The 27,346-nt window shown below is 43.0% G+C and overlaps 1 protein-coding gene across 1 annotated transcript; it reads right to left on the bottom strand.

Moving 5' to 3' along the window:
• On the bottom strand, window positions 1-7,886 carry LOC113437499 (trophoblast glycoprotein-like). The gene is made up of 3 exons (XM_087939705.1): window positions 7,429-7,886; window positions 4,955-5,248; window positions 1-2,546 (listed from the first exon to the last, which is right to left on the bottom strand). Exons 2-3 carry the CDS (start codon window positions 5,218-5,220, stop codon window positions 1,709-1,711), a joined length of 1,104 nt encoding a protein of 367 aa, XP_087795831.1. The 5' UTR covers window positions 5,221-5,248; window positions 7,429-7,886; the 3' UTR covers window positions 1-1,708.
• Between the last annotated feature and the right edge of the window lie 19,460 nt (window positions 7,887-27,346).

Genomic DNA, 27,346 nt, shown 5'->3' with positions numbered 1-27,346 from the left:
TTGGGTTAAATTGTTTTTACTATGACATTTTTTTCAATACAATAAAACAATGTTGTACCAGATGCTTGGCAGCCTTGGAAGTTTTTAAAAAAAATCACGTGCTGAAGTCTTGAGCTGATGCCTGCCCACATGTTATAATTTCCTAAGATTGGACACAATACAGTTGAGAAATTTTAATTTCTATTAATTCACCAGCTGCATGCCTAAGTTAGGGGAACAAATGCCAGTTTGAGAGCCCAATCTATACTTGCATTTGAATTCTGCATCTGGGGCTCCAACTTATTTGATCAACCTGGACGTTGGACTTTATTTACTTCACAAAACAATAGCCAGTGTTTCTCCACTTCAGCAACTTTAAGATGTATGGACTTCAACTCCCAGAATTCCCCAGCGAGCCAGCTTCCAGGCTCATGCTACACCCATCAAAGTCCATGCACATAGGATCATCCTTTTAATGCTAAGTTTGTATCCTGTTGGTTTAATTCAGTGGAATTCATGGAATGAATTAAGCCCAACAATTTCTACCTTCATACACATTCCTTCTACTGTCACACATGCCAAGTCACTTATGCTTCTGAATTAAGGCAGTGACTGCTCATCTGTAGTTTACTTAACTCTGGTTTCTAAAAAGCACATAGATACACAATTGGGTGTGCTCACACAATATATTCATATAAAATCACAGTCCACAGTTGTAAAATCACATTGGCTAGTTCGCATAGCCTGTAAGCCATAAGAGGAGTAAACCAGATCTCATCTTAGTATGCTTGTGAATCAAGCTGGTGAATTTCACACAGGCCCTGCGGAAAACATTGATATGTAGAAAGTCAAGCAGTTTGATCCCTATAATGACAAGTCAGATTCCTTTAGGATGCTCACGAGCAGGACTTAGTTTCAACCATCTGTCCTGTTGTTGATCCCTAATCAGAGATCTACCATTTCTGAAGGATAAAACTTTGCTGCAAGTGAACACTTGGGTGGACTATCCAGATTTCTGGTATCCCAAACAGTAAAGTCTTCCTTGCAGTTCTCCCAGGAATTGAAGATAAGGGAGTCAAGATTACACCTGCTTTTTCTTAACCTACTGCTATTCCACCTCTTCTATAAGATCATAATTATTGGCACACTATTGTTCTTCCTTCACATAATGTTCCATCTGTCTACGAAGAACAGGATTTCTGAACCTGAGCCACTAAGATGTATGACCAGAAATTTTCAGAATTCTGGCAACTGCTGTCCACACATCTTAAAATGGTCCAGGGTGAGAAACCCCTGGTCTAGAGTACAGAACAAATGACAAACCAAAGTCCCACTGTAACTAAGGAATCTGTTTCCTCCACAAACAATGTTGATAAGTGGTCTCGTTGGTATAGAACAAAATAAAATTCTCTTAGTTAAGTTTGACTGCCAGAATCCAGGACATCTATTCTTCTAGGAATCAAAATACTGTATTTGAAGACATCAGGGTTTTGACTTGCTTACATTTATAGAACTGGCACTAAAAGAATGCAATCGTTTGTCCCCAGTTAGTCAAACCTCCTAGAGAAATTCCTTGTGACTAGGAAAGGAAATTCCTTGAATCCGCACAGATTTTAATCTATAAGTTCTTTAAAATTTAGGTTTTTTTAATGGAAATGACATCTCCAAGCCACAGGCTTTGTTTGAAAAAAGATGCCATTGCAAAAAATTTACTGAAAACGATCTGAGGTCATATGTCCACTGATGAGATTTGTGTGATGCGGCGATCAGAATCCATTTCGTAACGATAGTGGTACTCCTCCATCAGATTCTGGCAAGCATCCCGTAGACCATTCATCCAGGTCTTGATGCCCTCACGATTCAGGTAAAGCACAAAGAGGAAGATGATGCCAATTATCCCCAGAACTATACCCAATGCAGCATATGAGGACTGAAGAACATTTTCACTGTGTTGACTGTAGTGGCACTCCAGATCTGCCCCCACTAGATCCACCAAGGAGGTGTTCTTCAGATCCTGGGGGAAAATGCAGGCTAGTTTTTCCACATCTGCTACTTGTCGGCTTTGGTTCAGCCAGTTGACCAGTTCTTCAATGTCACAATTGCATACAAAAGGGTTGTCTTTCAGAAAGAGGCTAAGGTGGGATTGTCTCTCCAAGGCAAATAAAGCTTCCCTCCTCAAAGTTTTCAAGGCGTTTGAGGTCAAATCAAGGTACTTGAGGTGAAGTCCAGAAAAGGTAGAGTTCTTAATATCTATCAAGGAATTGTTCCTCAAGTCTAAGTACTCAAGTTTAGGGAGGCTGGATAACATTCCAAGGGGCAAGTAGATGATCTTGTTGCTGGTGAGCTCGAGCTTGGAGAGCTTCTGGAAGCCCCCTTGGACAAGGGCAGCTGCCACCGGGTGGATGGCAGAGAAGTTGTACAGTGAGTGACTGAGATTCAGCTCCTGGATGGAATTGTTCCTAGCACTGAAAGCATCAGGATGGATGGTGACTAAGTGGTTATAGCTCAAGTCCAAGTAGCGCAGGTTCTGGAGATTGGAGAAGGCGTGGGACTCCACAGCATTAATCCTGGCAGGTGAAAAGGGACAACACAGGCATCATTCAAAAGTAACCTCATCTGAAATATATCTTGAAATAGTTCTTTAATCTTTTTACTGCTAGGTCCCCTTGTAAAACCGGTCAACAGGAAGGCGAAGGAACATTCCATAGAACTCAAAGGAGATCTCTGGCCTATCTAATTCAAAGGACCAGGCAGTGGCTAATCAGGAGAAAAATGTTGATTGACAGCTGATAACAAAGATGCAGTGCAGGCAGTTTTAATTTGTAGGGTTTTGCTGGGAAAAAGTGCAGGCTGCTTAAATTGCTTTCCTTCCTTGAGCTTATAAGCATCTGCAAGCCAGGGGGATTTTGAAGAGTTCACATAAAGAAAAGAGTAAAGCCCATTTATTTTCATCAGCATGGGGACATTGACCAGAAGGAATTAAGAAATTGACCAGATCAGGTTTTTCTGATAACATGAGGCATGGAATTACAATCAGAGAATTTGCAAAACACCAAGAGAACGTAGAAAACTGATGTTCATTCTCCTATTTGGTTTCTTCAAGGACTGACAGACAGGAAAACTACAGCGAAGGTCCAGGAATGACGCAATGAGGATTATAATTGTATAGCTGGACTACATAAAAATTGCACATTAGACCACACAGGGCTGAAAAATACCAAATTATTGGCAGTCCAGAAGGCTTGGCACATTTATGAAATGCAGGCCTCATGCTCATAATTTACATCAATGTTTTTCAAACTTGACAACTTTAAGATGTGTGGACTTCAACTCCCCAAATTCCAAATTCCCCCAGCATTTGGGAATAATACTTTAATCAAGATGCTTCATGCACAGCACAGGCCATGGAGTCAATCTAATTCTGATACAAAGGCAGCTTTCCATATATTTAAGATTCTGCCATTTGTATCTCAAGGCTTTGAGTACATTCAGTTACAGACACCAGGCTTAAACATCCTGCTTGACAGATAGATAGATAGATAGATACAGAGGTGGCATTCAGCAAGTTCTGGCCAGTTCTGGAGAACCAGTAGCGGAAATTTTGAGTAGTTCGGAGAACCGGCAAATCCCACCTTTGACTATGACAAATGCCCCCATCTATTCTCCACCTCCCAGGTCCCAGCTGATTGGCTAGGTCTTCTTTTGTTGCCCTGAACAGAACAATGGAGCTGGAAAGCAGGTTAGTGGGGTGGGGAGGGAATGGAGATTTTGCAGTATCCTTCCTCTGCCACGCCCACCAAGCCATGCCCACAGGATCAGTAGTAAAAAAATTGAATCCCACCACTGGATAGATAGGTGGATAGATAGGGAGAGAGAGAGAGATGCATTTACATGTGTACAGTATGCATTTTTCTTATACATTTCCTACATTTTATGTGTGTGTGTGTGTGTATTTTCCAAGTTTTCGGGTACTTGCATGTATGGTATTCAGCTTTGTTCGGGTATTTTCCCACATCATTATAGTTGTGCTTTTAAAGTTATAGCAACATTTCAGCAGAATCTCATCTGCTATCATCAGGCTTCTTTATTGTGTTCGAACACAATACAGAAGACGAACACAATACAGAAGCCTGATGATGGCAGATGAGATTCTGCTGAAATGTTGCTATAACTTTAAAAGCACAACTATAATGATGTGGGAAAATACCCGAACAAAGCTGAATACCATATATATATGTATATATGTATGTATGTATGTATGTATGTATGTATGTACGTACATACATACATACATACATATTATATTCTCTCTCTCTCTCTCTCTCTCTCTCTCTCTCCCCCTCCCCAATGGTCTCTCAACATTTGGGCAATTGGCAATTGGCATGCATTTATGATGGTCCCAGTGTCCTGATCTCCATTTGCAACTTTCTCAAGTGACTTTTCAACAAGAAAAGTCAACGGAGGAAACCAGATTCCTTTAACAAATGGGTGATTCACTTAAGAACCACAGCAAAAAAGGTCATTAAATTGGGCACGACTCACTTAACTGCCCCGCTTAGTGACAGAAGTTCCAGTCGGGTCTATCTAGGCCAACTTGTCACTACGGTCAACTCACCGCAGACAACTTACTGTGGGACAATTTGCCATGGCCAATCCAGAGGAACAAGTGTTACACTTAATATTGAAGAAATGGTCGGATATAATCATTAAAGAAAGGATGTCAAAGGAGGAACAACATGAAATGTGAATCTCAAACTAAAATTATTTTAAAAGTATTTTAAATAATTAAAATGAGTTGTTGAATTGTTCCATGGCAAGTTGTCCTGTAGTGATTTGGCCATGGTGACTTAGCTGTGGCGAGTTGTCCCATCCCATTCCAGTCCAACCCTTTAGCCTTCTTAAGCCAATAATAACAAGGGCGGCCCTGCCTCCTATCCTATCTGACTCTAGTTTCTCACCCATCAGGAAGCTTTACCTGTTGTTAGCCAAGGAGAGCGTGACCAGATTGTGGAGTCCTTGGAGATCCTGGATACCAACATGGGCAATTTGGTTGCCGGTTATAAAAAGGTTGCGGGTGTACCCAGGAATACCAGCTGGGATGGAGGTTAGTTCCTTTTGGACGCACTTCACTGTACGAGCTGGTTCAGAACATTCACAAGGAACAGGGCATGGATGGCAGGAAAGGGGTGCCAGAACCAAGGAAAGGAGGGTCCAACCACAGTAGAAGCCTCCAGGGGTCATTTCCAATAAATTCCAATTGTAGCAATTCCTGGATGACGAAGAAAAAGATGGTCGGAATCCATAAACAGAATCTATTACAAGATAGGGAAAGAATATAAGATAACTAGTTCTATAGCGGTGCTTCGCTATGAAACTATGTGGTTGGGCTTAGATTTTTTGGGAGGTAAAGAAGGAAAAGAAAATTCTGCCTCTGCCTACCAGCATCTATCGCTATTCATCTGGCTAGCGTCCTGTCAGTGTGTGAGAGAGTTGAAGGCTGTTTGGAAACTGAAAGACTATTTATTGTGTGAGCAAGGAGGCAGCAAGGAGCCTGGGCACGGCTTAGCTCAACTGTTCTGTACTAAAGCTGCTTGGTGCTGTGAAACTGAAACTCCTCTCCTCTGCTTCTGTTTTGCATTTGGAGCAGATTTCTTTTCAGGTGGAGAGAGGGAATAGATCTCCTTAGCATCAGAGCATGTTAATAATATCGGAAATACTAATGCTCTGATGGTCATTTTGAAAAATCCTTTCTTAGTGAGCACCTAGAAGCCAAGAGGAACATATGTGCCAAATTTCAAGTTTGTAGGCTTTACAGTTCTGGAGATTTTGTGAAGAAGCATGAGTGGTATTTCACTTTTATAAAGATAGATTTGACCTATTCCTTTTAAGTTACAGGATAGCAAATTTCAGTGGAATATTTAAGAATTTTGCAGTGGCAAGAACTGTTTTTTAGAGGGGAATAGCTTCCCCTTCTCTAGAAGTGTTCAGATAAACTGGACAACTCTCTGCAGGACTACTAAAATCTGAATTTCTGCCCTAAATAGGAGATTCCATTCAGTGGTTTGAAGTCCCCTTAAATCATGAAATCTAAGGAATTCTAACTACCGTTCTTCTTTCTCTTCCACAGTACGGAACCCAAAGACTTTCCATCCCAGCTAAAACTTTATTTACACAAACATTACAAAATCTTTAACTAAATTTTCCTAAGCTGTAAGTTTATCCATTTACATCAGTCTGAAAGAAGTTTATCTTTTGCAGTCTGGCCACCCTAAGCTCTCAGGCTTTGCACGCAATTCTCACACCCAACATTTCTGGTTCAATGAATCAGGTAGCATATGAGAACCAAGCCATTCCTCTATAGAGTCTTTGAAGAGCGTAGTATGGGTGAGGATAGAGCATGCCAACTTTCTCCAGTGCCAGCTTTCCAGCTGTGTGGAATTTCACTGTTAACATTTTTGACTGTCCAGTTAGTGAAATGTTGAGACTCTTGAGATGAGTGAGTGAAGTGGGAGACATTACTTTTTGTAGCTGCTTTAAAAAAAACCCACATCATTACCTTTTCCTCAAAAATAAAGTTCTGGCTTGTTCTCCCTTATGCATACGGGGAATATTTCATTGTAGTTGAATTGGGATGTCCATTCTGGAAAGTCAGAACTGGATTGTCTCATTTGCCTTCATTTTGGGATGGGAACTAATGGGAAGAGTCCAGGCTGGAGAAGACAAAGTAAATGAATTTGGAAGAGGGTTTACCTTACAATACCTCATAAATATAGATAAAAGGTAAGGTTTGAACTCTAACTCTATTTTAATCATTGAGATCCCGGCCTGTTCAAATATCGGTCATAAAGCAAAACTTCTCTTTTTTTTAAAACAGACTTTATAATAATTACTCGACTATCAAGATAATGGGAGAGTTTGACATTCCTCATCTTGGGGGTTTCCATCCACCACCACCCCACCTTGGCAATTGTCATCAATACACCTTTGGGCCACACCTGCTTACAGAATGAAGGGGGAAACGAGACAATCCAGTTCTAACTTTCTAGAACGGACATCCCATTTCGACGACAATGGAAGACAGTCCTGAAATATTTCCCATGGGCATTTGAACTCCTTGCAAGCAGAAAGCTAGCATAAGAGAAAACAAGTCAGAACTTATTTCTCAGGAAAAGTCTTTTTTTTTTTTAAAAAAAAAGCACCTATAAAAGATGATGTCCACTCATACATCTGAAGAGTCTCAACATTTCATTTTTAAACCCTATTCCTCAATTCCAGACCACCCCTTTTTGCCAGAGTGGATCCTGGAGAACCTTTTGTGAGAAAATTATTATTAGATTTCCATCCTATTGCAGTATCCTTAGTCCTCAAAAGGCACACACACAACAGGAAGATAACAGGCATAGAAATCATTATTCAATCAAGGTAATAAAAAGATAAGCAAGCACCCACCAGTGAAAAGCTATTGTTGCTGGTAAATCAGATTAAAAGCTGGACGTCTGTCTGCACATAAGGGGCTTCTCTCCATCTCTCCAGGCTGAAGTTAGCTGCCCGCTCGCCCCTCTGCCCTTTTTCACTGCCTCCCACCCACCCGCCCGACCAAATCTTTGGGGCCAAGCAGCCAATCAGAGGACAGGTCTGCCACCCCCACCCCACCCCGTCCCCAACCCAACCCTCAATGCAACCCCTCCCCAAAACGACCCCGTCTCCCCCTCTGCTTTTCACAAATGCACCCCACTAACGGCTTCTCCAGACGGCTGGACACCCGCACAAATCAAAAAGCGCCATTTCTTTAAAAAAAATGGGGCGGATGAGGGTGGGGGCACACGAAACTGAGGCAAACTTCTCCCGGAGGAGCGGCCGTGCTGCTTGCGTTCCTCCCTTCCCCACGGCCCCCGCCTTCCCAGCCCGGAAAACAAAAAGAGGGGGAAGATTAGTCCTTCCCCTTCTCCCTCCGCCGGGCCAGACAATGGGATGCGATGGTTCCGAGGGGCGAAGAGGGCAAAGCGGGGGGGGGTCCCGCCTCGTTTTCCCAGCCTTCCAGCCCGCCCCCTTAAAGACAGACCCGCCCGTCTGGCAGAGCTCGGGAGGCTCCTCCGCCCTCCCTCGCCCGTTTTAGTCTTCCCCTGCTCCTCCCTGCGCCGGGGGTCTTACTCGCCCCAGCAACAGCTGCCAAAAAAAAAAAAAAAAAAGTGAGGGGGGGGGATTTATATGGTTTCTTCCTCCCATCACATAACAGGGCAGCATCTTTCGCGAAGCTGCCCTCAGCTGGTACCCTCCAAACGCGATTGGTGGCGGTCCTTATCGTGCCCAGCAGCTCGCACATCTGGGGGAAAGGTGTCTGCTGCTTCTGGAGAGGAATTCTCCCCTTGGTCCTGTGGACAGCCATCAATCTGGAATGAGCTGCAGTTATTTTAAAGTTCTACAGAGGAATTAGTGAGTCTGCCCTCTGCACTTTTATAACTGTCTGGTTTGGCTCTGCAACAGACACAGACTTCAGAGGATAATTAGAACTGCAGAAAAAAAAACAATTGCTACCAACCTGCCTTCAATTGAAGACCTGTATACAGCAGGAGTCAAAAAGAGGGCTGTGAAAATATTCTAGTCATAAATTGTTTTAACTCCTTCGCTCAAAACAACACTATAGAGCACTGCACAACAGAACAACTAGGCACAAGGACAGTTCCCCCCCACCCCAATGCCATCACTCTGCTAAGCAACTAATTCCCACAATGCTGTCAAATTACTTAAGACTGCATTACTATTATTCTTCTCATCCTTCCTATTACCTATCTCTTCCCACTTATGACTATAACCGTGTTGCTTGTATCGTTACAATTTATATTGTTTTATTTGTTTCCTAGTATGATTTGATTGCTTATTAATAATCTATGACTATCACTAAGTGTTGTATCTTATGATTCTTTATTAATGTATTTAATTTTTTCCTTTATGTACACTGAGAGCTTATGCACAGAAGACAAATTCCTTGTGTGTCTAATCACACTTGGCCAATAAAGAATTCTATTCTATTCTATTCTATTCTATTCTATTCTATTCTATTCCATTCCATTCCATTCCTCTATTCCATTCTATTCTATTCTATTCTATTCTATTCCATTCCTCTATTCTATTCTATTCTATTCTATTCTATTCTATTCTAAAGCATCCATCTGAGGGTGGAAATTAAAGACTGGGTTGATTGATTTGATTCTCATTCATGCAATGTGTGTATCTGCCCATCTCAAACCAAAGACTCTGGGCAGGGGACAACTCCCCTACTCCCCACTAAATTGGTTAAAACACTATGCAAAAGAAAATAAAAGAAATTAAATACAAATAGCAGCTAAAAGATAAAATCTAACAGTGTCAACACAACTAGGAAAAGTGGCTCTTCATACAGTAGGGACCTCAGCCTGGGCACATAGCTAGGTGGTCTTCAAGACCTTTCTAAAGACTAGCAGGGTTGGGGGCAACCTAATCTCTGGAGGGCAAGAGAGAGAGTGGGAGCTACAGCAGAGAATTTCTCCTGGTCGCTGTTGTACAAGCTCACCTATTCTCCAGTTCTTCTTGACTGTCCATTGTGATTTGTGCCACTCTGCTCTTCATCGTCCCAGGTACAATGAGATTAAGGCCAAATTATTGGTGGTAGGTGAATTTAAGGGCTCTGATCTGGGGAAAAAACCCGAACACTTCTCTTGTAAGATCTGTTTCCAACCATCAGCAATCAAGTTGCTACTTTTGCCCTGCTGTCGTGTAAAACTTGGAAAGAACTACTTAAGTTCTTAACTGTTGCCTTAGCTTTATTTTGATGTTTTTTTTTATATGTACTCCTCCTTGTATTACTTTATTTTACAATGTTTTACTGTTTACTTTATTGCATTTTATGGCATATCTTATTGTATTATGTTTGATGTTATATCCTGTGGATACAACAATAAATTTATTTATGATGTCTCCAAAACAGCTAAAGGACATCAAGTTGCATTTTGTAGCTTTTCCCTTTTTCCAAAAAGTTAGGACATTCTCCCTTAAAATTTAGGCAAACCTTTTTTCTATTAAAAACTTCAACATCGTTTCATTTTTGAAAGGGGAAGGCACCCCTTCATTCTTATTTTAGAATTACAGAATAACAGAGTTGGGAGACAACTTGGAAGTCTTCTAGTCCAGGGATCTCCAACCTTGGCAACTTTAAGACTTGTGGACTTCAACTCCCAGGTTTGCTGGCTGAGGAACTCTGGGGGTTGAAGTCCACAAGTCTTAAAGTTGCCAAGGTTGGAGACCCCTGTATCTAGTCCAACCCCCTGGCTCAAGTAGGAGAGCCAATATCATTCTGGACAAACGGCTATCCAATCTCCTTCAATGCACCCCCAACTTCTGGAAGCAAGCTATTCCACTGACGGATTGTTCTCACTGACAGAAAAATTCTCCTTAATTCTAGGTTGGATGTCTCTTTGTTAACCTTCCATCCTTCTTGTCTTGCCCTCAGGTACTTTGAAGAATAGCCCCTCTTTTGTGACAGCCTTTCAAATATTGGAAGACTGCTACCAAGTCAACCCTAGTCCTTCCTTGTTAGACTAAACAAACATTTCCCACAAACATTCTCCGTACTGTTTAGCCTCCAGTCCCCTCATCATTTTTGTTGCTCTTCTCTGAACCCTTTCTAGTGTCTCAACATCGTTTTTGTATCCGTTCTATCTCTTTGCACACACTCCTTTCTGACTTTTCTTTCTCCAAGAAAAAATATACAGTTCTTATAAGCTAAATCCTAGATGTAAGCAAAGAGAGGATGCTTAAAGTTACATTTTGGAGAAAGAAAATATACCTAAACTGTCCACCTGGTCCCATTTATTTTGTGACATGCTATCTTGCAAATTTTGGTTTCTTTTTGAAGATACACCGGTAGAGGATAAAAACATTTCATTTCTGCACTTTTAAAGGCTAGCTTTGAACGCAGCTCCCTCCCCGCAAATATTATGCAGAGTTTTACAATCAGAACCAAATCTTGGTAGCCAAGATTAGAGAGCTGGCAAGGATGAAAGAAACATGAAGCAGGCGACTTGAGAGTTTGGAACATGTTATCTGATGAGCAGATGGGAAGCTCAAGCAAGAGGATAATTAAGCAATGCAGCTTTCCTTGGATAAACAACAGCGGAAGGAGAGAGCAAGAACGGGAAAGTGGCTAATGAAGCAAGGCAAGCTGTAAATCTTGGCATTCGTTTTCATAGCAGGCAAAATGTGTTTCTCTTTAGAAAGGACAACACTGTGCCTAAAAGGATTGACTTCCCGCACCTGTCTAGAAGTACTTAAATTGACAAGAATGGTGGATATAATCAGCCAGATGAAAGCTTCATAGTATATTCAAGTGTCCAATTTGTGACTGAATTCACACATAACGTAAAACCATAGTGAAAGTTTGACTTTGTTTCAGACTTAACACAATATTATCCTTCTCATCTTTCCTACTACCTTCCTCTATTGGTATCTTATGATTTATCACTTGTTTGTATCATGTGATTTATGGTTGTACCTTGGGATTTATGATCTATGATTGGTCACTTTGTTGTTTGTCTCAGTTGGTACACTGAGAGAGCTTATGCACCGGAGACAAATTCCTTGTGTGTCTAATCACACTTGGCCAATAAGGAATATTCCACTGTATGTCTCCAGCTATGGTGGTTTATAACATCATGCCTTTTGAAACTCGGCCATTGGTAGTTTTACTCAATAAACCATGGTTAAAGAAACCCCAGCTTCAGTGCTATAAGAAATCCAATGCATATATTGTGGGAGCTTCATCACTGGAGGCTTTCAAGAAGAGATTGGGCTGCCATTTGTCAGAAATGGTGCAGGGCAAGGATGTCAAACTTGTGTCATCATGGCATCGTCATGTGACGGATCAGGCTAAACTGGGCAGGGGTGGGGCCACCACATGACACATCCGGACCACAGGCTGTGAGTTTGACACCCCTGGTGTAGGGTCTTCTACTTGGGGGGTTGGACTAGATGACCTACAAGGTCCTTTCCAACTCTGATAATCTGTTATCTGATTTATATTCCAGGTTCTAAAACTGCTGGTGGTTTTGGATCTCTCTCTCTCTTAAGTCCATTTATGATGTCCATTTATGATGTCCGTTTGATTTGTATCTCTCTTTTATGTCTTATGGTTTTCTCATTTGCAATGTATAGCTGTGAAAGTTGGACCATAAGGAAGGCTGAGCACCAAAGAATGGAGGCCTTTGAACTCTGGTGCTGGAGAAGACTCCTGCGAGACCCTTGGACTGCAAGGTGATCAAACCAGTCAGTCCTAGAGGAAATCAACCCTGACTGCTGTTTAGAAGGTCAGGATCTGGCCTTCTAAAGAGGAAATTCAAAGACTTTGGCCACCTAATGAGAAGGAAAGACTCACTGGAGAAGAGCCTAAGGCTGGGAACGATTGAGAGCAAAACAAGAAGAAGGGGACAGCAGAGAAGGAGGTGGCTGGATGGAGTCACTGAAGCAATAGGTGTGAGCTTAAATGGACTCCAGAAGAGGACAGGAAGGCCTGGAGGAACGTTGTCCATGTGGTTGTGATGGGTCGGACACGACTTCTCAACTAACAACCAGAACAACTTATGTCCACACATGCATGTTTTGCTTGCTTGCTGTCTTGTAGCATTAGAATGAGTTGGACTCCCTGACCGCCTCTCTATTTGATCTTAGACTCTGTTCAAAAAAAAAAAAAGGGGGGGGTGGGAGCTACTTAGCAGAGCATCAGGCCACAGTGGGGGAGGTGAAGGCAGAAAGGAAAGGAAGATGAAGCAACTGAGACCGCTGTCATTTCAAAAGCCCCGGAGGCCCAACAGCTTAAGTGCAATTTGATATCATTGCGCCAGGAAGGCCTTTGATGGGGAGGAGGGGGGAAGAGATGGCTTGCAGAAGGAAAAAGACACCCTCCCCATCATCCAGCTGTGACCAACCCTCTCTTCCCACATCAAAGCATGCCTGGCAGCTGGATCCTGTGGGGACAGGCCTTCCTCCTTTGCAAACTCTTGCTTTCACAGGCTTTCCTGCTGGGTGGGTTCTTTCCCTGCCTTTCAGCCTCTCTTTCTGTCCTCCCGGAGAACCACATAGTTTCCCCCTAAATCCTGGAATGTTAATTCCCTGTTGCTGGGATCTCTTTCTTTGGCTCCCCGCTCCCCCTTCGCCCCCTCCCCTTTTTGGATAGAGAGAGGGCCCCAAGGCAATGGATCCTGCGGGAGGCAGGGAAGAGAAATGTCCAAGCCAAGGAGGATTAGGCAACCTCAGTGATTCCGATTAAAGGCCTGGTTTGTGCGCCTAACTATAGCGGGTGTTATTGACTCAGTCATAACCAAGTTGGTCTGCATCTCACGTTGAACACACTAAGATCCAATCCAACAACACACCTTGCAGCAGGGGTGTCCATCCTTGGCAACTAGAGGTGTTCCAATATCTCAGGGGCTGCCACAAAGAAGAGGAAGTCAAGCTATTCTCCAAAGCACTTGGTGGGAAACTAATCAAGGAGAGAAGCAACTTAGAACTAAGGAGAAATTTCCTGACAGTTAGAACAATTAATTAGTGGAACAACTTGCCTCCAGAAGTTGTGAATGCTCCAATATGGGCGTTTTTTAAAAAGATGTTGGATAACTATCGGTCTGAAGTGGTGTAGGGTTTCCTGCCTAAGCAGGGGGTTGGACTGGAAGACCTCCAAGGTCCCTTCCACCTCTGTTATTCTATTCTATTCTATTCTATTCTATTCTATTCTATTCTATTCTATTCTATTCTATTCTATTCACTTTAAGACCTGTGGACCTCAACTTCCAGAATTTCCCATGCTGGCTAGGAAATTCTAGGAGTTAAAACCCGCAGGTCTTAAAGTTGCCATAGTTAGACACCTTTGCCTTAGATTACCTATTGTGAAAGCTCAGGTATTGTATCAGTGAAATGTATTTCAAATAAGTCTGTGCACTCTGTGGAGTCTTAGAGACAGGGGAAGTCCTCCCCATTTCAGGCAGCACACCAATGTTGTCTCCACAAACCTTCTCCAGAAGGTAAAGAAATGGAACAGGCAATTTCTCCATTTATTTTTATATCAGAGATGAAGTAATTGAGCTTCCTGATCCACCTCTAATCCAAATACTAGACAGATCTAACCAATCAAGTCCAGCAAAGATATCTCTAATGAATAGCCTGTTGCTATAGGAAACACCTAGGTATCTGAGATTAGGTAAGCGTGCTGAGAAAAACTTCCCCCCAAAAAGGGGGAAGGAAAGGGAGAATAGGAAAACAGGATGACTTCCTCATTGTGAGAGTTTTGCCCATAATATTACAAAGTATAATATTTTAAAGATCGGCCTAAGGCAGTTTGCTAACCTTGCTTTTAAACCTGTTGAAAAAAAATTGACGAGAACTGCAGTTAAATCTTTCTTGAAGAATGGTTATCAGAAAAGATCCTTCAATCCACTCCAGAGGTATAAGTGCTGGGACACAGATTGATAAGGATGATAACAGCCTGCAGGCTATTCTGTTATACACCTGGTCCTTGACTTATAACCATCCATTCAGTGACGGTTTGAAATTACAACTTTACAATGAATTATAGGCCCATTTTATCACTTCCTGTAATACCGGAAAAAGTGACAAAATGGGCCTATAATTCGTCCTGAAAAGTCTTGCAGAGGCTTTTTGGAAGCCTCTGGGAGGCCAAAAAAGGCCTCAAACCAACTGAAAAAAATCAGCTGTGAGGCACGCTCATGCGCAGTGAAGGAAGTTTGCCTGCGGCTCGCGTGCCAGCACAAATGGTTCTGCATGCCACTTGTGGCACATGTGCCATAGGATCGCCACCACGGCCTTAGAGTCTTGTGAACGAATAAAGTGGAACAACAATTGACGGCCTCCTTTTACCGGTCCACAATAGAAAGCATCCTCACATATTGCATTACGGTGTGGTATGCTGGCTTGACAGCCACGGATAGAAGGACATTACAGAGGGGAGTGAGCACTGCACAAGACATTGTGGGCTGTTCCTTGATACCACTAGATGACATCGCTGGGGCTCACTGCCTTAGAAGAGTGAGGAAAATCTCGGGACAACTCACACCCTGGCCAGCACTTCTTCACTCTTCTACCATCGGGTAGAAGATATAGAAGCATAACCAGCCGCACCAACAGGATAAAGAACAGTTTCTACCCGTGGGCTGTCAGATTTCCAAATGGAAAATAATTTGATGTCAACAAAGTATGACAGACTTGCGGGGCCAACGCGTTGTACAACAAAGCCACATTGGGAAATAAGATTAGGGCTGGGGTTAGGGACTTCTGTCCTCACTGTGAGTTGTGTGTATGGGGGGATAGGGGTGCACGAAGGGAGGCTCAGCCAATCTCATTGTACACATGTTGTACTTTGACAATAAAGGTAATTAATTAATTCAGCTCCCTGCCCCCAGCAGATATTTGGTGCCCATTAAGAAAGACCAGGCAGTCTGTCTACAAAACAAAAGACCTTCAGCTCCAGGGTGATGGGATTGTCCTTCAGGGAGAAGCCATTCAGCCACAATAGGACCTGCACAACAAGCCCCTTCATGGCATCTTCAACCAAGCTTGACTCAGAAAACCTACAAGGTATGACCCCTACTAATAGTTTGCACAGGACCAGGAAGCTCAATGGCAGGAGAGGATGTAAATAACTCGCACTCCATGTGGTCAGCTACCCAGAATCGCAAGTCCTGCTTGGTGGTTCTGCTTTACCGTTAAACCATCTTTCCAAGCAGCCTCCCGTGTTTCCAGTCCCTTTCTCCTCCCTTGGAACTGAACCGGATGGATATTTGTTCCAACAATGTATTTACGATGGCTGCAGTATCCCAGAGATATGCCTATGTCTGTGCAAACTCTCAATCCTCCAGTTCATGATTGTGGCTTTTGTAAAAGGCAGCTGGACTTTCTTATGTTTTTTTTTCCTGAAAACGTTTTGCTTCTCATTCGAGAAGCTTCTTCGACTCTGTGATGAAGAAACATCTTGAATGAGAAGCCTAACGTTTTCAAAGAAAAAAAAATAATATCCTGTTGCCTTTTGGAAAACCACCTTTGAGATCTCAGGGACACGCGATTGCCATTTCCAACCTTCCCCCGATGACTCCCGACAAGCACAGTCAACGGGGGAATCCAGGTTTGCTTAATAACCCTATTATTCATTTGTATAGGGTAGTGACTTGCTAAACCATCCTGGCGAAAAGGTTGCAAAATTGGGGGTGACTCATTTAACCTCCTTGCCTAGCAATGGAAATCGTGGTCTCAATTAGGGTCATAAATTCACAGAAAAGGCCTCAGAAAGAATCCGAGGGAAGCCTCTGCAGAGGGATAAGGATGGGGAGCTGGGTGGGGTCTTCATCTAAATTCTTATCCAACAAAGGACTATAAAATAAGCAGGGCAATCCCAAATGCAGCCAAATATGTTTCCTGCATACCAAAGAAAATAATTAGTCTTACTAGTTTTTGTTTAAAAAAGGATTGCCATTTCTGGAACTCCGCTTTGAATTTCAGACTATCTTGTGGAACAGATGGTATGCTTGCTCATAAAAACCAGGTGAGGCTTCAGTCATAATGAGTTGTGATGTGGGAGGCATTTGATTAATGAATAATGTCACTGGCCACTATCTTGATTTTTTTTTTTAACCACACCTCGCACATACCCCTTGTTTAAGAAAATAAGGAAGCCAATTCATCACAGATAGTTTTAAGCCTTCCTTGCAAAGAGGGCTCCGTAATAGGGAATTATGATGAACATCTGCCTTTGATCTTTGGAACCAGATTATATTATAATGACATATCTAAAGCTCCAACCATACTTTTCAGGGGTGGGATTCAAATTTTTTAACAACCGGTTCTGTGAGTGTGGCTTAGTTGGTGGGTGTGGCTTGGTGGTCATGTGACTGGGTGGACATGGCTTGGTGGTCATGTTCTCGGCTGGAGGTGGCCAACTCAATATCACTCACATCTCCTCGCCTGGCCTCTCATGACTGTGGGGATGCTGCAACAGTCGCAAGTGTGAAAAATGGTCATAAGTCACTTTTTTCAGTGCCATTGTAACTTTGAAAGGTCACTCCACACAAGCAAAGTACCAGAGGGGAAAAAACTCCAGAGAAGTTCCTGAGACAGGAAGTCTAGTCCTGCCAAGAATGTAATAAGGGTTAACAGAGAGGCAGTTTCTGTAAGCAACACCAGAATGTTTCCCTCCTGCCTATCTTACAGAATTAGGCCAGTAATTTCTTCTAACAACCGGTTCTCCGAACTGCTCAGAATGTTAACAACTGGTTCTAGAGAATAGGTGCGAACTGGTAGAATCCCACCCCTGATACTTTTGTGTTCCTAATATACTAGATCTGTGTCATTCTTTCCCAGGGATGGGCTGCTGGGGATTCGCAGGGATTCGTAGAGGGCCCGTAGCTAAGATTCTGTGCAGTTCGGAGAACCCCTGACTCCCACTCCTGGATGGCCCTGCGCACCCCACCCCTCCCAAGAGTCCCCACGCGGCCTGTTTTGGATACAGGTAAGGGCAGGGCATGCGTGGAGGCTAGGGAGGGCGAAAACGGGCCTCCCGGAAGTTCAGGAAGGCTGGAAATGGGCCTGTTTCCAGCTTGCAGGGAGCCTTTGGAGCCCAGGGAGCAGAGGTGGTATTCAGCAGGTTCTGACCAATTCTGGAGAACCGGTAGTGGAAATTTTGAGTAGTTCGGAGAACCAGCAAATACCACCTCTGACTGGAGATTTTACAGTATCCTTCCCCTGCCACGCCCACCAAGCCACGCCCACAGAACCGGTAGTAAAAAAAAATTGAATTCCACCACTGCCAGGGAGGCTGTTTTCGTCCTCCCGACTCGAGGAAAGCCTCCAGAGCCCAGGGAGGGCAAAAATGCTCCCCCTCCTGCCATGGTGCAGGAGGCTGACTTGGCCACACCCGCATGGCGATGCCCACCGAGCAAGCCTTTGCTAAAAATTTTGAAGCCCACCCCTGTGACCTTCACCCCCCCCCCCATCCAAAATAGTTCTGCTTTCCTTTCCCAGTTAAAAAACGAAGGCAACTCAACGCTAGTCCCATTTCGCAGACAGGAAAACCCGAACAACCTGGCTGAGATCTCCCACACACAGTACAGTATTTCTGATCAAGCCCAAGCTGTCAGTTGGCTGTGGGCTTCTCAGCTTTTGGCTTGCCTCAGCTGAGATCAAAAGTCAGCGGTAATTGTCTAAGGACCCTCGTGTCAGCATGAACACAACCCAGACTTCATCATCAATCAAGGTTGTGACAGCAGAGGCTGGAGTGGTGGCAACAGACACCAGTCTCAGAGGGGGAGAGAGTGCTTGTGGGTCCAATGAGACAAAGCCTGAGAGGAATTTAATAAATGGAAGCCGCAGGGATTCGGGCTGGAGCTGCCAGCCAACTAATAGCAACCTGCTTTTAATTAGAGGACGTTCTCACGAAGTCAGCTCCTCCGATGGGGCCCTGGCGTTGATCAGTTGAGGAGTTCAAGAGAATCAACAGCAAAAATTGAAGTCCCAACTGCTCCGCCTGTAACTACAGAGACCAAGTCCTCTCCCCTTCCAAACTAAATGCAACCCTCTTTCCTATCCTGCCTCTGGAGAGGGAGGGAGGGAGGGAGGGGGAGAGAAAGAGAGAGAAACTCCTTGTAACTACATTTGTGATTTTCAAAAGTTCTTTCAAGAGGACAATGCATTCAGAATGGAGAGTGTTCTGACCCAAACCCTTTTCCAATAAAATAAACACGAACCAAAAGGAACAGAAACCTTTTAATGATTCTTACAAATCCCTGGTTAAAAAGCTGCTGCAAACTAGTTAACTTTGATAGGCACAAGCCTCGCCAAAACTGTGCAAGGCTGCCAAGAATAACAGATAAGAAATATTTTACAACACCAGAGTCTTCAAATACCAACTTAAGATACTGCAATGTACACGCAACTCGAGTTTCAAAACGTCTTTGCTTCCTACAAAGAACGTTCGCTTCACAGCTGGCTTTTATCTTCTTGAAGGGGCCATTACCTTGCAGCCTTACTCCCGAGTCGCCCGTGCTGTTGCAGCTGCTCTTTCCTACGAACAATCCTGTGCACATGTGCCCTTGGCACAGGCTCCTCGGGAACCTCCTCATTGCTGCTGCCAGCCCCCACAATCTCTGAAGACAGCAGTCTACTCCCTGATGGTCCTGGTCCCTCATCTGAGTCCTTGCTCTCTTCAGCCGTCCGCACCTGCTGCCAGCTAACCACAACAGAGAGTTAGATTTTACTCGCAAAGGAGAGTGGGTGCCAAAAATGCTTCCAAACCTGATCGTTTTTGGAAAGGAAATCCCCATTCAAAGCAGACCTAGCTTCAAGCTTTTACTTTCCCAGGATCACCTCCCTCTTGCTCGATTGCAGCTTCTTCTCCCTCATCCATTCCAGCATCAAAACTAGACAAGATTCAAAATGCTGATTGAAAGAGGGGAGATAGGTACACCCTGGCGGGACACCATTCAAAGCTCTGAATGACTGCCCACCATCAGTTTTACCCAGCTGTTGAATAGCATAACAATAGCTAAGGGATACCAATCCAATGACTTAAAGCAGGGGTCTTCAAACTTGAGAGCTTTAAGACTTGTGGAGTCTTTCAACTCCCAGAATTCCTCCTCCAGTCATGTTAGCTCAGGAATTCTGGGAGTTGAAGCCCACAAGTCTTAAACTTGCCAAGTTTGAAGACCCTTGACTTAAAACATTGAATTATAGTTCCCTCCAGCCCCAAGGACTGGAACCTTGCAAAACAGTGCTTCTCTATCCAACAGACATTATTGAATCAGAATAGAGGTGGAAGGGACCTTGGAGGTCTTCTAGTCCAACCCCCAGTCAAGCAGGAGACCCTGTGCCATTTCAGACAAGTGGCTGTCCAGTCTCTTCTTAAAAACCTCCAGTGATGAATCACCCACAACTTCTGGAGGCAAGTAGTTCCACTGGTTAATTGTTCTCACTGTCAGGAAGTTCCTCCTTAGTTCCAGGTTGCTTCTCTCCTTGATTAGTTTCCATCCATTGTTTCTTGTCCTGCCTAGAGGTGCTTAGGTAAATAAGTTGACCCCCCCCCCTCCCCTCGGCTTTGTGGAAACCTCTCAACTACTGGAATGCTGCTATCATGTCACATCTAGTCCTTCTTTTATCTAGGTCATGGCGTTGAAAGCAGGCAGAACAGAATTATCGGAGTTCCAACATAGTTTTGCCATAAATTATCTACCAAGGTAACACATCATCAAGAATCATAAGTTACAACTCTTAATAATAATCATAGGGTACAATAAGCAATCAAATCATACCAGGAAACAGTCAATAAAAATAGGATACAAGTGACAAGATTACAATCATACAGTCACAAGTGGGAGGGGATGGGTGATAAGGGGTGACAAAAAGTTTAATAGTAAGAGTAGTGCAGACTTTGTAAATAGTTGGACAGTGTTGAGGGAATTGTTTAGCAGAGTGATGGCTTTCGGGGAAAAAAACTCTCCTTGTGTCTAGTTGTTCTGGTGTGCAGTGCTCTATATATGTCCGGGATGTGAGGGGGCTGTAGATATTTTCACAGCCCTCTTTTTGACTTGTGCAGTATACAGGTCCTCGACTGAAGGCATGTTGGTAGTAATAGTTTTTTTTGCAGTCCTAATTATCCTCTGAAGTCTGTGTCTGTCCTGTTGGGTTGCAGAACCAAACCAGATAGTCCTAGAGGTGCAGATGACAGACTCAATAATTCCTCTGTAGAACTGGATCAGCAGCTCCTTGGGCAGTTTTGAGCTTTCTGAGTTGGCACAGAAAGAACATTCTTTGTTGTGCTTTTTGATGATGTTTGTGGAAAAGTACAATAATATATATATATATATATATATATATATAATTTTTATTGTGCTTTTCCACAAACATCATCTATATATACATCATCTATCTATCTATTCATACATATATATATATTCATATATATATATATATACACACACACACACATCTATACATATATATATACATCTATACATACATACATACATATATATATATATATATATATATATATATATATATATATATATATATATACACATACACACACACACACACACACACACACACACACACACACACATATATATATATATATTCATTCTTAAGTTTTCACAAGTACTTACATGTATGGTATTCAGCTTTGTTCGGGTATTTTCCCACGTCATTATAGTTGTGCTTTTAAAGTTGTAGCAACATTTCGGCAGAATCTCATCTGCAATTATCAAGCTTCTGTATTGTGTTCGAACACAGTACAGAAGACGAACACAATACAGAAACCTGATGATGGCAGATGAGATTCTGCCGAAACATGGCTACAACTTTAAAAGCACAACTATAATGACGTAGGAAAATACCCAAACTGACAGCAAACAACACTCATAGTAGCATTGATGATGTTACCTAATTTAGGTCAAGAGACCCAAGAGAGTCCCTTGCATGCTTCCATTTCTGCTGTAGAGTCTCAAGGAAAACCTCTTACGGGGAGATGGCTCCCACTGTGGTCCCCCAGGAATAACTCCCAGCTCCATCATCAGCATCTTGACTTAATTCTAAGCAGGTTATCACCAAATGAACGTTGAAGTTCCCATGGCAGGACGAGAGACGTGTGCCAGGATACAACTTCCCTTTGTCAACAGCACAAAAGCTGTCAACTCTCCTTTTGCTGAAAGGGGCCGCTCTCTTCCATCGATGTGGGTGTCTGCTGATTCAAGACAACACCTGAACACTGACTGCCATGCAGGACTGTCAGGCTTGTTCAGTTGTTGACATAATGAGGACATGGTCAAAATGGAGGGGGAAAAAAAAAAACCTTTCCTTGGACCAGTTAGTAGTTTAAAAATTCTTTATCATTATCGGAACAGAGCAGGTAAGTGGAACGAATGTATAATAATGGCTTAATTTAAAGACCTAAATGGGACCTGCAGCAAAATAATGCAGTGTAGAACCACCTTTTAGTGTACCGGTCAACTATCCTCTATTTTAGCAATCTCCATGCCCAATTCACTCTGTTTTTTGTACTCTGATCTGTAACAAACTATAATGTCCGATGATCAGGCATAGCCCCAACCACGTTTGTTTGGGGTTTTCTCCTTTCCTAAGTCATTTTCTTTACCGATAGTCTGTGTGATATCTCCCTTAGATGACTCCTCAGATTCTTCCTCGGAGATTGGCTCAAGGGAGGATGAGCTCATTCCTGGCCTGTCAGGAACTGGGTTAATTGATGACTCTGAACTGGCATGTCAAAAGAGATTTATGGGAACCTTTGGCTGGGGACAGCATGCAGGGACCGGTGGTCATTGAAGAGGAGCTGCCTTCCTTGGTGGATCCGAGAGCACACAGGGCAGAGAAGAGACAAGAGCGACAGAGATCTGCCAGATTATTCAGAAGGCCCCACCTGTCTTGATGGGTTAGGGTTAGGCATGTGGTGGGAGGCATTGCTGGGAACGTGTTTGGGTTTCTAGCTGTGTTTGTTCCTCATGCTTCCTGCTTGACTTTGTGGCTTGGAGACTCTGAACTACTCTTTCTGAGTGAGCTTGTGGGTGTATTTCAGTTTGGCCTGGTGGATTTAAGTTTGTTTGATGGACTTAATTGTTGGAGCGACTTTCTGTTGTTTTATGGACTGTTGGTTATTGCCTTGTGAACTAATCTTGGCCTGTTTATGGCGGGATTTATTTGGGACAGTTCTAAAGCTGGGGGAAGGGAATTGCTGGGGAACATTAAAAAAATATCTAAACCACATTTATGTGTGTGTGTAAACGAGTGGGGCAGCATAGTCCTTGATTTAAAACAGTTCATTTAGTAACCATTCAAAGTTACATCAGCACTGGAAAAAGTGACTTTGACCACTTTTCACACTTAAAACCATTTCACACTTTGACCACTTTTTACACTTAAGACCATCCCACATGATCAAAATTCAGACGCTTGGCAACTGACTCATAGTTATGACAGTTGCAGTGTCCTGGGGTCATGTGATCCCCTTTTGCAGACTTCTGACAAGCAGAGTCAGTGGAGAAGCCTGAGTCACTTAAACAACCATGTTACTAACTTAACATCTCTGGTGATTCACTTAACAACTGTGGCAAGGAAGATTGTAAAATGGGACAAAATTCACTTAGCAACTGCTCACGTAGGGACATAAATTTGGGGCTCAGTTGTGGTTGTAAGTCAAGGATTACCTTTATAAAGGTAGTTTGGATTTCTTCAAATTTCTGGCATTTGTTTGGCTGCATATGTTCCGGAGCAGGGGTCTCCAACCTTGACAACTTTATAGACTTGTGGACTTCAACTCCCAGAATTCCTGGCTGAGGAATTCTGGGAGTTGGAGTCCACAAGTCTTAAAGTTGCCAAGGTTGGAGACCCCTGCTCCAGAGGATGAAAGTCTCCATTTTGGAGAGGGAAGGAAAATTGTAATCCCACCCTATTTCTCTATCATACTCTCCAATTTCAGGAGGAGTAGAATAGCTAATGTGGCACTTTCAATACTTCTGTACAAAGGATTTACTTGTTCTTCTATCTTGCCTTTTCTTTGAGACTTAAGGCGGAATACATAGTACCCTTTCCTATAACTTTTCCCTCAACAACACTGTGAGGTGAATTAAACTGAGAAAATGGTCCAAAGTCAGCCATGGAACTGAGGGTGGATTTGAATCTCAGGCCTTCCCAGTGTGAATCTAATATCTGAACCACTGTATAAGCTGACTTTCAATTTCAGATATGTTTATTTATATTTTTATCTTGCTCTTATTTTTATAAATAACTCAAGGTGGCAAACATACCTACTACTCCTTTTGCCTCCTATTTTCCCACAACAACAACCTTGTGAGGTGTGTTGGACTGAGAGAGTGACTGGCCCCAAGTCACCCAATTGACTTTCATGTGTAAGGCAGGACTAGAACTCACAGTCTCCTGGTTTCTAGGCTGGTGCCTTAATCACTTACAAATCACTAACACAAAATATATTTGAGTCGCTCATTCTGAACGCAAACTTCTCTTCTTCCTGGAGGAAAAGAAAGAACAGCCTTTGCAGCTTGCTGGAATACAGAAATGCATTTATTTTTCACCATAATTGAGATTATGAAATTACAGCAGCAGACTTTGGTATTTACAAAGGAATCAAGCAACTGGACCAGAAGACCATCTAGGTAGACACCAGCAAAAGAAAGAAAGAACAGGCAAATTGATGGGAGTTTTACAGAGAAATCTATACAAAAGGCAAAATGGAAGGCAGTAACAACAACGAAACGATGTAATGGAAAAAAGTAAAGAATGAAAACTTTGGAAAGTACTTTGGACTTAACCAAATTCCTACAACTAAGATACTTCAAGGCAGATGTGAATGCAGAATACAGAATTCACAGATGATGTCACTAAATAGAGATCTGGGCATTTTACGCCCCCACCCCCACCCCGGGGCACATCCAACTCTTTGGCTGTCCCTGCCCAGTTCACTTGTGATTGCTGGAAATTAGAAATCAAATGTAAATAAGCGTAGGCCAAGCTTACTAAACAACTGCATCACTTTTATTTTGAAGGTGACTTTTTTTCCAATTTACATATGTGCCTGCATGCCTACGCACTTTCCCAGTAATGTGTTGGTCCTACTGGTTCCATGTTCCACAGCAGTCCCAGTTTCTCACATGGTCCCTTGGGAAAATAAGTTGCCCATCCTGACATACAGGGTTTCTCACTACACCTACTCAACCAAGTAGTAGTATTTTTTTTCTTTTTGTCCCCACAATGAAAGCTAGTCAGGGGACTGTCTGCAAACATGGCCAGACAGGCTCCAATCAAGATTTAAATCATCAAAATTCCTACCCAGAAGTGTGTTAATGAAGATTCTCGGCCATCCAAGCAAAGGTGTATGGAAACTGGACTAATTTTTTTGTTAGTTTTTTGTTGTTGTTGTTAATTTTTTTTGAGACGTTTTGCTGCTCATCCAAGCAGCTTCATCAGCTTTACGACTTCGACCCAGAAGTGCTTCCCATAGATGATTTTAAAACACAGTAAAGAACTGAAGTCATTAACGTAGATTCTGAAAGATGAACCTTTTCATGCGGCTGTTAAACAAGATGAAACAACGTAGGTTTGGCTGAAATATTCGAGATATGTTTGTGCAAAGGCTAGAAACTGCAACGGACTACTACAGCGTGTGCACTCCACTACCTGCCTGCCTCGCTTATGCCACATTTGTTCCAAGGTCCTGCAAACTTATTTTTGGCTTCCCCCAGTCTCTGGAACCCCAATAAAGCAGATTTGCAAATATAATGTAGGGTAAAGGCACCCCTAACCGGCGTTACCATAAAGGGTGTGGCTCAGTTTTTAGAAGTATTAGCAATTTGTAACAGAGAAACTACTTCCCATCCTAGTTCTACTGGCTAGGAATGCTAGGAAATCTCTGCTTGTCAAGTGAGCAAAATAGCAAAGCAAGCAGAATTGGCAGCCTTAGCTCTTCCATAGCTTTAAGTCTCCCCCCCTCTTCACTTCACCCTTTCCTCTGAGCCTCCCTACTGATCGATCATTCATTGGTAGGTTCACAAATATAGGCTTTTTTAAAAAAAAATCCTGTAAGGACCAAAATATTGGAAAGGGAGGGGAAGGAAGAGATGTTGAGAACAAGAGGAAAAAAAAATCACAGTCACCCTCTGTGATTTTTTTTTTTTTGGCTCCTCCAGCAAGCTTCGCATTTTGCTAACGCTTGTACAGTCATACGATGTCAGAAAAGCATTTTCTGTTTTGATTGAAAAGATGAGCTTAGATCAGTGCTATGATAGAAGGACAATTGGCTTTTTAAGTTCCAGGTCTGGGAAAAGCTTAGGTTTCCTGGAGCTTTTTTTCTTTTTGGCAAGTCACGGTGAGAGCGGGGGGAAGAAAAAAAATAAAAAGGAAAAAAAAAAGTTGACTAATGTGTGCGTTATTAATTCAGTCTATTATTTCCATAAGAACTAGAATCCCTACTGGGACGTAAGCGAAATAGCCCAGGAATAGCTTGATGGAACACCACAAGGTCTCACTTTGATGTAAGACCTTTGATCTCTAATCAGCCTACAGCTTATGGATCAGTTTTTCTACAGCTGCCATCATTCACGCTTGAAATGGCTGAATGCAACGAAGACCCCCAAGACCTGCTAAGCCACAGGTGCCTCTCTTGTACACAGCACGCATCTTTGGCACTGCAGCGGGAACAAAAGGAGGAAGGCTAGCAAGGGAGCAAGAAGGAGGGAAATGAAAGGAGGGAACGGCGGGTTGGGGCTTTGTGTTTTGTTTTTTTAGGTCACCTTCGGTTAAAAAGAAGAGGGTGTGCTCCCCCCCCCCCCTTTTTTTCCCACACAACAGGCAAGGAAGGCCATAATCCCAAATTAAATTAAAAATTCATCTGAGCAGCTATTTGCTCTTCCGATACCTGGCCACAGCAGGGAAAAAGCTGAGCCCTAAAGGAATGATTCATGTTTCCTACCAGCAGACATGACGCACGTATGGCTTCTCGCATCCAACCCTCGCTATAAAAGATGAATCGCTTTTAATGGCCGCGGGTTACGTTTCTAGTGACTTCTAAGGCACAGTATCCATAGATGAAGAACCCAGGTAGAGGGAGGGCTTTGGAAATTCTATAAGTCTATCAAAGGAATGAGGAAGTCTTACCAGGATTCTCGAGCCCAGCTCCTCAAAGACAGCAGCTTACATTCTTTAGCGGGTCTGTGACAAGGGGCAGTTTATAAGCTGACAAGAAAGTAACGAAGACCCATTGGGATCAACTGCCTTTCGAAGGCTGGTTCCTGTGAGACGAGACTTAAGACACATACAAACAAAGAGACAGACTTTCTGTGTGGTGGGTAAGAGGAAAATAACATTCGTCCTTAGTTAAACTCCTGTCTGCAGCAGAAGAAACTTAAAATTAACCTCCTCTCACGCAAAGCCCTGCATTCTGCCATTTTGAGGCCACCATAATCACTGGAAATCCCGTCATTCAGTGCAAACAAATATTACCCTATCCCAGGGTGGTGGCCACAGATAGCCACTTTTCATTTAGTGCCCATTAATCACCCCCCGGGGGGGGAAGATCAGAGAAAGTTACACCCTCCTTAAGACACCTCACCCAAGGTTAACGACACCCTCCGTTCATTGTCTTATCGACCCATACCCTATTTGGGATTTCCACGTGGGAACCTTTGGTCACAACCCCAAAACGTTCCGAGGCAAGTCGGTTGAAAGAAACCATCCTCATCGAAGCAAAGAATCCCAGGGGATAACAGCGGAGTTGTTATTACAAAATACAAAAGGAGTTCTTTTTCCCTTTTTT

Source organism: Pseudonaja textilis, chromosome 10 (assembly GCF_049901715.1).
Source record: "Pseudonaja textilis isolate UNSWEBS1 chromosome 10, rPseTex1.2, whole genome shotgun sequence".
NCBI classification, from domain to species: domain Eukaryota; kingdom Metazoa; phylum Chordata; class Lepidosauria; order Squamata; family Elapidae; genus Pseudonaja; species Pseudonaja textilis.
This window is presented reverse-complemented; position numbering and strand designations above follow the sequence as displayed.

Bases quoted from the DNA above. Each gene is read 5' to 3' on its own strand.
- LOC113437499 (XM_087939705.1), bottom strand. From the start codon at position 5,220: ATGACCCCTGGAGGCTTCTACTGTGGTTGGACCCTCCTTTCCTTGGTT. The intron at 2,547-4,954 runs GTAAAGCTTCCT...TTCACCTGCCAG, and splicing joins CTCTCCTTGGCTAACAACAG to GATTAATGCTGTGGAGTCCC.